The 10,437-nt window shown below is 45.3% G+C and overlaps 1 protein-coding gene across 1 annotated transcript; it reads left to right on the top strand.

Moving 5' to 3' along the window:
* The first annotated feature begins 2,619 nt into the window (after positions 1 to 2,619).
* On the top strand, positions 2,620 to 4,489 carry UBL5 (ubiquitin like 5). The gene is made up of 5 exons (XM_037127329.2): positions 2,620 to 2,727; positions 2,975 to 3,057; positions 3,230 to 3,313; positions 3,826 to 3,863; positions 4,324 to 4,489. Exons 2-5 carry the CDS (start codon positions 3,002 to 3,004, stop codon positions 4,365 to 4,367), a joined length of 222 nt encoding a protein of 73 aa, XP_036983224.1. The 5' UTR covers positions 2,620 to 2,727; positions 2,975 to 3,001; the 3' UTR covers positions 4,368 to 4,489.
* Positions 4,490 to 10,437: the final 5,948 nt, after the last annotated feature.

The following is a 10,437-nucleotide window of genomic DNA, read 5'->3' on the forward strand; positions in this document are numbered from 1 at the left end:
GCTATATATATACTTTTATACTGCTTGAATTTTTACCATGTGCAAGTACATATTACCTGTAAAAAAACTTAAGTCCCCAATATTTATTAATAAATAAAACCTTTGATATTTTTCCTCAAACAAGAGCACAGGAAACATGTTTCCAGCTCTGGCAGCCATCCTGTGACTGAAAGAAAATATCAAAAGGTTTTATTTTGCACAGAGGTCAAGTCATATTCCAGGACCCTAATCTCAAATTTTTCTGATGCCAGAGCATCTCACAATGCTCTATTGTCATGATTTCCTCTGGAAAACCCACATCATCTTGCAGAAGCAATGCCTCCTGGGCTTCTACTCACACCACCTATCATATCGCAGTGTGTTGCAAGGACCTCTTAATTTGTCTTCTTTTTCTTCCTCCTCTATCAAACTGAACTCTGAGGTGGCAGGTCGGCCCTGGTCATTGCGGTCATTTCAGCCAACATGCTGAAATTTTAGGGAAAGGGAACTCCTGAGCAACTCGCTCTACCCCTCAGATGATTTCCCCTCTGGTGAACCTTGGGTGTGAAGGGTACTGTTAAGTTCAGGTATCTCTGCCATCAGCACAGTTACAAGAGGTTCCTAAGAACCATCTTCTACCCCACCTGCAGAATGAAGAGAAGGGATCCCCATAAGAAAGTTCTTCCCTCTGGGCCAGAAACCCAGGAAACAAGGGAGCAGAAGGGGCCTGCCCAACTTGCTCCTTGAATCAGGACCCAGACCTCTCCTTCCTAGGAAGCACCTACCTCCCCCAGAAGGAGCAAATCTGACTGCAGATCCTACTGCCTCTCAGGCAGGGGCATGGGGCTGCCCTGGCCCTTCAATGTGCAATCACTGAGCCCCTTCCTAAGAAGCCCCAAATTAAAATTACACCTGGGTGTGGTGTCCTGTCCCCTGAGGCCCCCTCCCCCTCTAACCTGGGTTCAGGAGAGTGTCTGTCGCATTGGCAGTCTAGTACTGGGACTTCCCACTGCCTGCCCCACTCAGGATGGTTTAGCCCAGCGGGAACTCCCCATGGATCCCAAGCCCCCAGCAACCTCCGCCTTCTTTCCCTCCCCTTTCCAAAACACTCCCCACCCCTTTCCAATCTCCCCCAGCCCATAACTCAGCACCATGATCCTGTGCTTGAGCTATCGATGATTAACATTGAGAAATTAGAACTTCCTTAAAAAAACAACAAAAAATACTAACAGCCCTGGCCAGTGTGCTCAGTTGGTTGAAGCATCCTCCTGTACACCAGAAGGTTGCAGGTTTGATTCCCAGTCAGAAGGTTGCAGGTTCGATCCTTGGTCGGGGCTTATAAGGGAGGATGTTTCTCTCTCACATCAATGTTTCTCTCTCTCATCCCCTCTTTCTCTCTCTCTAAAAGTAATGAAAAATGTCCTCAGGCAAGGGCTAAGAAACAACTCACATTTACTACCCCACCCTCACCCCATTACAAATGTAACATGTTCACTGTAGATATTCTGGGCAAATACCAAAAAGTACCAAGGAAAATAGGCCTCAGCAATTTATCTTGTGGTATCAACATAAGAAACATTCAAACTTGTAGATAATTTTTACAAGACTTTATCTGAGTCAAACTGACAACATGCTGGGAAGATCTCAAATGCTCCACAGAGCAAGTTTTGCAGCTCTTATGCATTTGAAATTAAGGAGGGAACCAGCAAAGAGAGAAAGGAAAGGCAGAGATTGGATTACAGGATAGTTAACAAGATTATGTGCTCTCTTGATCGTGGTGAAGTTCATTACAAAGGTGTATTACCCTAGATTCTCGGAAACAAAGGACAGTACTGGCTTAAAGCAAAGTAAACCTTTTACTAAAACGTTCTATGCCCGAGACTAGACTACCCACTATGACCTCTCAGTTTGGAATTTATAATCAGATCACCCTATAAGGTTACTGTCCTTAGAACTCCCTTTCATCCACCGAACATAGGGAGGGGTGTCCCCTGTCGCACCAGCCCTGGGGAACCAGCCTGTAGTACAGGGGCTACAAGGTATGTTTGAGATTTACAAAGTGCTTCCTTGAGGGCGTAAGCTACCTTTGTTGAAAATAAAAACCTGGAAGATTTTGCATTTGTGCCATTTCCACCTTCCTCGCTTCTGTTGCCGTCAGCGTGCAACGTCCATTCCAGTAAGTGCTGGTATCCGGGTGAGGATCCAGAATCTGGCGGTTCCGTTCCTTCGCTTATCGACTCTAGTCTGCACCCCAGAGGGGAGGCCCAACCTAGAATGAAGGCAGAGAGCGGGACTCGACCCGGCTCCCCGTAGGCCCCGTAGCTGCAGTAAGAGGCACCGGCAGGCTCAGGAACAGCAGGTCACCCGGGCCCCCTAGAGTCCCCACCAACTAACGGTGTCTCCCCACAGCAAATGGGGCCTCAATCAGCTGAGCCCTGACCCTTGACCTCTGACTCCCCTCTACGTCCCTTCCCCCGGCCTTCCACAGGCTGGGACCCCACTCGGCCCCAGGCACCAATTGCAAGTTTCCCCTACCTAATCTGGGGACCCCAAAACCGCGCCTGAGGACCGCAAGCCTAAGCTGGTGTGATAGAGCAAAGAATTCAATGGGGTGTTAACCGGCACCGGGGAAGGGGCGGGCGCTTTAAACTGCGCACTTCCGCTTCCGGTTCTCATCCTAAACTCTGGCCTAGACACAGGTTTCCCCACGACTAGGAGGTGGCGTTGGGAGGTTCTAGGCGATTCGAGGTGAGCGGCCAGGTAGAGTGGTCTGGAGTCAGAAAAAGCTGTCGGGACCCGGCTATCGACGGTTTACAGTCCCGAGAGAGGGGACCTGAAAGGGGGGAGGTGTGGCTAGGTGGAATCCGCGGTCCTGGGACACGGAACTGGGGGTCCCGGAGGACTCGCGTCTGGGGGGTTGGGAAGTGAACCTAAGTCTAAACCGGAGGTCTTGGGGCCTGGGAGACTTTGACGTCCCGCCTCTGCTGCTTCCCAGGTACTGCCCTCTGTAGTTCCAGACAGGATGATCGAGGTTGTTTGCAACGACCGTCTGGGGAAGAAGGTCCGCGTAAAGTGCAAGTATCCACTGGTGGCAGAGAGACAGTGGTCCCTGGGGATGCATGGAGTAAGACAACTCAGTCTGTGTTGCAGAGGGGGTGGATGGGGTCCTGGCAAAGTGCATTCAGCCCTGCAGTGCCCTCTTCTGCCTTCTACTACTCCGAACCGTTTTCCTTAACTCCTTTGCGCCCAGCACCGATGACACCATCGGGGACCTTAAGAAGCTGATCGCAGCCCAAACGGGTACCCGTTGGAACAAGATCGTATTAAAGAAGTGGTGAGTGCAGTGACAGGACTGGGGGACTGACTGGGCAGGACTACATCAGAATGTTTGGGCTGGAGGAGTGCTGCAGACAGCCCTTTGCTTAGGCAGGGCTTCCTTAGCTGACCTCCAGGGTGAAGAGCCGCCTCGGGTTTCTGTCTGAAAGGTTGCTGTCCCGTAGGTACACCTGTTTTGTTTTGGTTTTCTTTTCACTTTTTTTCCAATCTTTTTGTTGTTGTTGTTATTCTGTTATGGTTGGCCCAATTTTCCCCCTCTGCCCCCCTCTGCCCATCCCACTCCGGCTCCCCCAGCCAATTCCCACACTGTTGTCCATGTCTATAAATCATTCCTTCATGTTCTTTGTCTAGTCCCTTCCCCTTCTTTCCATCATTATCCTCCTCCCCATCCCCTCTAGTCACTTTCATTCTGTTCCATATTTCCATGCCTGTGGTTCTATTTTGTTCATTAGTTTATTTTGTTCATTAGATTCCTCTTATAGGTGAAATCATATGCTATTTGTCTTTCAGGTACACGATTTTTAAGGACCATGTTTCTCTGGGGGACTGTATCCTTTGTGTGATTTCTTGAGGAAGGGTCCACACACCGCATCCTGGTTCTCTTTGTTCAATACTTAGTCTGAGATTATGCAATAAGATGTTTAACTTAGTATGTAGCACATGGTAAGCATTTAGAAAATGGGAGTCACGTGATCATTTTGTTGGAGGAGGAGGGTGGTTTCCTTGTTAAATGTTTCGAGGCTTAGAAGACACTTTAAGGTCAAAATATTTATTACTGAGCTCCACCTAGTGTGGACAAGAGGTCAGGGTGGAGTGAGTCAGCTGTGCAAACGAAGCATGAGCTTTTTTTTTTTAAATAGTTTGGATTCTTTTCATATCAAAATGACCCAGTACAAAATGGCTTCCTTGACTCTAGGCTGAGCACTCAAGTTGCCCTGTCCCAGCTATGAGAGATGAAAGGGTGGGGACCGAACCCATAGTAAGGATTCCTTAACACCTTTACTTCAGATGAAATCCACGATGGGATGAACCTGGAGCTTTATTACCAATAAAGCAGAATTTCTTCTCTACGCTCTGCCCTGCCTAACTCTCCCCACTTCTCCCACCCTCAACCCCCACACTGGTATGGATACTTGTTTTTAAAAAGTCATGTTAATAAAAACTTAGAAGCAGATTGCTTCACTGTTGTCATCTTTGAATGAGAGCTGTTTAAGGAGGGGAGGCTGGCATCTTGTTGTCACTATATCCTCAGTGCCCAGCTACTCAGTAAGGGCTCGAGATTGACTGGATCAGTGAGGGAAGAGCAAGCCAGTAGACTGGAACCCTGTGTGGAAGCCCAGCGCTCTGGGGCTTTCCATTGGTTTCTGAAGGGCAGGAGATCCTGAGATGATTTTCGTCCTGATACACCAAGGAGCCTCTGGGTAGGAATAGTAGATGTAGTACAGTAGTTAGAAATACAGGTTCTGGATTCAGACAGACTGTGGGTAGAATCCCAGCTCTCATACCAACAGAAACCCTGCACAAGTTACTTAACGTCCCTAAGCCTTCACCTCCTTTTCCAAACTTGAACTGATAGTTCATTGTCGTGTTGTGAAGTATAGATGAGACAAAACATGGTTAAGCATCTACAGTGCCAGACATTTATGAAGTCCTAGTGGACAGAGCAAGAGAATGTGGCATAGGCTGAATTTTGACTGATCATTAGTAGTGGGATTTGAGGAAGTCAGCTTCTTTGATCCTCAGTTTCCTCTTTGAAATGGGGTACCATGATGACGCTCATATCTCAATGAGATGATGTAGTTAAAACAGCAGGATGTCTGCTGTGTGGTTTTATTAGTTGTCTCCAGCCTTCTCCAAGATGTGAGTAGACAGGATGCCAAACACCCCATCTCTGTTTCCCTAGCCATAGATCCAAGGCCAAGAACCTTGGCCTTGTTCTTTCCCAGACCCATATACTGGAGCCCTTCTCAGGAGCTCCATTCTTTCTCCCCGGTCTTGCACTGACCTGCCCTATCCTACCTCAGTACACAGTCAAGTCCAGACAAGTGCTCCTTCCCTTCCCCCCAAGCTCCTCCCAGCCTCTGCCTCCTCTTTATCACCAAGCTTCTTGGGAGGTGAACCCACCAGCTGCCAAGGATGCTGCTGGCCTGTAGTCAGTTGAGAATGTTTCTCTTTGGTCTCCATTAGTCACATCTCTACCCACCTGTCGGCTTTCCTCCTGTCCCTAAGAGATACCGGTTTCCGGGTACCCTTCCTCTTACACTTACAGCTCAATCTCCCCTTTACTTGTCTGTTGAAATACAACCCCACACCAAAATTTTATAGCTCCATGACAGCCTTTTATTAACCAGTATTACCCCAATACATTTGATTAAAAATACATATATAGGGAATTAACAAATGTAAAACCTGAGATAAAGCAAAAAAGAAAAGATGTAATAATAACCTACGTGACAGCCTTTACAAGGTGATTCCTTATACATTCACATCAGCATAGAAAAGTGCACACTAAAAGTGAAACCCCTTTCCTCACTGCAGTCTCCTAGGTCAGGACTTTTTCAGTGCATTGGTATAAACTTCAGTTTTATTTTTAACAGATAACTATGCTAATATCTGTTGGTAAAAAAAAAATCCAGATGTTATGTTAAAATTGTTTCATATTAAACCACCCCCCCCACCGGGGGAAGTCATTAACATATTTGAGTGAATACAGACATTTTCTGAAACACAACCTATAGTTTTTATACAATTGGGATAATTACATATTCTGTAATATTCACATACCATGCAGTTTGCTTTTTTATGGTTTCGACATCTATCCATACAAGTTATATATCCCACTCTTTAATTAGTATTTTTTATTGATTTTTGTTATACTCTTTTTTTAAACATAAAAGGGCAGTATGGAGGGCACTGTGGTGGTAGAGGCAGAACTCTTCACCTGTCAAGAAAGATGTAGGAAGAAAGATGGAATGCAGGCCATCAAATGATTCTGCCTGTATTATAGATGAATCACATGACTGCACTGAAGAGGCTGAGAATGAGAGCTGACCTAAGTCTGGGAAAAGTGTATGATGTGGGCCCTGGCTGGTGTGGCCCAGAGGACTGAGCGCTGGTCTGAGCACTGGAGGGTTGCGGGCTCAATTTCCAGTTAGGGCACATGCGTGAGTTGCAGGCTGGGTCCCCCACGGGGGGAGGGTGTGAGAAGCAATCGATGGATCTTACACATGTTTCTGTCCCTCTCCCCTTGCCCCTCTCTAAAAATAAATAAAATCTTAGAAAAAAATTTAAGTAGTATATGATGAGGTCCTAGAAGGTTATGGACAAAAAGTGTGCAAAAACACTATACTGGTAAATATGTTCCTCGCAGGGGTATGGTTTAGCAGTTCTGAAACTTTGTACATGTATGTCCACACAGCTGAACAAATGGGTAAATATATTATAGATAATGAGAGCCAGGTTTCTCACTGCTGGAGAAAGAAGTTACAAATAAAATAAGGATCGGTGGGTGGGAGGGTATGCTTAGAATGAACCCTGTAGGACTGGATTAGACCTGGAGGCATCCATGTGGACATGGTTTTTATTTACTGTGTATACAGACAATGCAGATATATGTGTGTATACATTTATTTCCTTGCTTTTTCCACCTAGAGGGACCAGAAGCAGTGACACCACACTAGCAATGGGCATGCCCAACACCCAGGTCTTGTTGTCTAAATAACATTCTCCAATGAAAGAAGCCAGGGTTTCTTGGAGAACTGATTGTTTCCAGAGCTAGGGGCAGGGAAGATATGAGCTGAGCAGGGAGCACCGTGTGGTGTCAGGAAGTAGGAAGTGCCCAGACAAAAAGGATGATGGCATGCTGAAAGCACACAGTCTCAAAGTATCTCCTTAAAGTATTTATTCATTACAATAGTAAGTTCGGAAACTGCCTTAACCAAATGATCAAAGTTAACATTTCAGGTGTGGTACGCAGCCTTTGAAGTGGTGCCTAATGATCCCCTTGTCCTTGTGTATTCACACCCTTGTGTAATCCCTTCCTCTTGAGTATAGGCTAAATCTAGCTTCGAACAAATAGAACATGGCAAAAGTGATGGCATATCACCTCTGAGATGAGGTTGCAAGGAGACTGGCTTCTGTCTTGCTCTCTCAACTGTTCATTGATGAAAGCCAGCTGCTAATGTTGTGAGCTGAACAGTAGCCAGCAAGGAACTGCAGTCTTAAGACTAATATCCTGTTAGCAACTGAATCCTGCCAGCAGACACAGGAGAGAGCTTAGAAGCAGATCCTGCCCCACTCAAATCTTTAGATGAGACCACAGCCACCCTTGCTGACACTGGCTAAACTGTGCCTGGATTCCTGAGCCACAAAAACTGTGAGGAAATAAATGTTAAGCCACTAAATTGTGGGGTAATTTGTTATTGCAACCGGTGTAATAATACCTTACTACAACCAAGAATACATCCCATACTAGGTATGATGCACTGAAGTTATATCGTCTCTATGGTATCCTTCCCAATAATGTATAACCTCAATCTAATCATGAGAAAATGCCCAACAAAGCCCATCATGACAAAACATCAAAATCAGGGCCATTCTACTATTCAAAAGCATCAAGATCGTGCAAGACAAGGAAGACCTAAAAATTGTCATATATCAGAAGAGACTAAGGAGATGTGACAATGTGGATTCAAGTCTAGTTTAGCTAATAGTATTGCACCAATGTTGACTTCTTTCCTTTGGTAGTCTATGGCAGAGTTTCTCAGCTCTGGCACCGTTGGCATTTTGGGCTGGATAATTCTATGTTGTAGATGCTGTGCATTATAGGTTATTTAGCAGCATCCTTGTTCTCTACCCACTAAATGCCAGTAACATTTCCCTCCCCTCTTTTGTGACAACCAAAAATGTTAAGACATTGTCAATCCATGACAGGTGTGGCTCAGTTCGTTGGGCCTCCTCCTGCTAGCAAAAGGCCACTCACTGGTTCAATTCTTGGTCGGAGCACGTGCCTATGTTGCAGGTTTGGTCCTGGGCTGGGGAGCATATGAGAAGCAACTGATCAATGTTTCTTCTGTCTCTCTCTCCCCTTCCTCCTCCCTAGAGGAGAATAATAAAAAGAATAAATAAATAAAATCTTTTTAAAAAAATACATTGTCAGATGTCTCCTGGGGAACAAAATTACCTCTGGTTAAGGACCTCAATTCTGTTATTTGCATCTGTTATTAAGTGCTAATACAAGGGAAGGCTGGGTGAAGGGTATGTGAAACTCTATATTCCATATAAACTCTATACTACTTTTGTAACTCTGCCCTAAGTCTAAAATTATCTTTTTTAAAGAAGATTATTATGCTAACCATGCCTGAAAAAATCAAAATGTCATATTTAAGTTGCTTGTTGCTTCCTTTACCTGCATCACCATTGGTAGTCATTAACATTTGATGGAATCCAGAAATTTTCTGTGATATAAACCTATATTTTTTACGCAGTTGAGGCAATTATACATACTCTAATATTGATACTGTTCAGCAGCTTGTTTTTTTAATGCTTTGATATCTTTCTATAAATGATGTCATTTTTTTAAAGGAATTGTGCCTCAAGGGTCATTGGCCTGCTCCTTTTTTTTTTAAATTTACTTTTAGAGAGAAGGGAAGGGAGGGAGAAAGAGGAGAGAAACATCAATATGTGAGAGATACATTGATTGCCTCTCACACACCCCCTCCTGAGGACCTGGCCCACAACCCAGGCATGTACCCTGACTGGGAACTGAACTGGCAACCTTTTGGTTCGCAGGTTGGCGCTGAGTCCACTAAGCCACAGCAGCCATGGGTGATACCATTATTTTAAGTAACTATTTATTGATTTGTTATGCTTCTCTACACACTATAATTGCTATGCTGTACTATGATTTTTTTTCTACCCAGCAAATACATCCTTGCTATGTATAGGCCAGTCACTGTTTTGAGTGTTATATATAAATTAACTCATTTAATCTTTACATCAAGGGTATGTATGAAATATATTTTATTTCTTATCCTCATTTCATAGATGGGAAAGCTGAAATGCAGAGGTTAAGTAAGTAATTTGTTCAAGGTCATAGCAATTGGTGGAGCCAGGCTTGAACTCAAGCAAACTGGCTCCTGAACACTGTTAACCTTCTACTACATCCTGTCTCTACTTTCTTGTGAACAAGTTTCCCTGTTTTTCATGTCACTGCACCTCATTCTTTTTAAAGGTGACATAAGGGTCCATGCTATAGATGACCTGTATTTGAACTCTCCCCCATTAGTGTCTAACTTCCATATGTATCTCCATCCCTGGGTCCCCAACCACCTCCTCAGTATCCCATGGGTGCTGTAGACTCCATTTGAAATTGACTCAACTTGAATTCATCCTCCTCCCACCTGTGCTTCCTCCCATGTCCCTATCTGAGTGGCAGTGCCAACAACCACAAGTCATCAGGATGGAGGCAAAAGTCAGCATAAGAGAAAAATAGTGAAGTGAGTAGGTTCCGAAGTACCAAAGTGCTTGGGTCGGTGGCATAGGGAAAGGATTAGATTTGCACAAAATATAAAAAAGGGTGTGATAGTCTGAGAGGAAACCAGAGGGAAGAGGGAGGATGGAGTAGCCAAATTCAGGTTTTTAGTTATCAGTTGCTCATCACCAAGGCAACTGCGTTGCTACGGCAACAGCAAAGGCAGTACCGCATAGTTCCAACTACCCCATCGACTGCCGTTACCTCCACCCCAGCCAGACACTTCCGCATGGGGGTCTGCGGACGTCCGGAAATGGTTTAGGAAGAAGGGAATTGCTGCTGCAGTATCCAATCGGATGGGTTCTGTGGCTAAGAACGCGTAGAAGGGGGATAGAGATTTCTCTGAAGCTTGCCAGAGCTCCTTGAGAAGGTGGGAATGTAACCCTTCCTCGCCACTAAGGGGGCCAAAGAGAGGAGAAAGGCGTGGTTCAAGTTAAAAAGGGGGATACGCCTACTCTCGCTCCTGCCCAATAGAAAGCTATAAACCCAGTTAAGGTGCCCAATGACTGTCGTTACCAGGTTTCTGTTCCAGGAGCTACAAGCCAATAGGCGGCGGTAGCGGGCGGGCACTGGTGGTAGAGGCGGTGGGG

Source organism: Artibeus jamaicensis, unplaced genomic scaffold, assembly GCF_021234435.1.
Source record: "Artibeus jamaicensis isolate MK-2021 breed Jamaican fruit bat unplaced genomic scaffold, CSHL_Jam_final scaffold_537, whole genome shotgun sequence".
Classification (NCBI taxonomy): domain Eukaryota; kingdom Metazoa; phylum Chordata; class Mammalia; order Chiroptera; family Phyllostomidae; genus Artibeus; species Artibeus jamaicensis.

Bases quoted from the DNA above. Each gene is read 5' to 3' on its own strand.
- UBL5 (XM_037127329.2), top strand. From the start codon at position 3,002: ATGATCGAGGTTGTTTGCAACGACCGTCTGGGGAAGAAGGTCCGCGTA. The intron at 3,314-3,825 runs GTGAGTGCAGTG...TTTGTCTTTCAG, and splicing joins AAGATCGTATTAAAGAAGTG to GTACACGATTTTTAAGGACC. The intron at 3,864-4,323 runs GTATCCTTTGTG...CCTTTACTTCAG, and splicing joins CCATGTTTCTCTGGGGGACT to ATGAAATCCACGATGGGATG.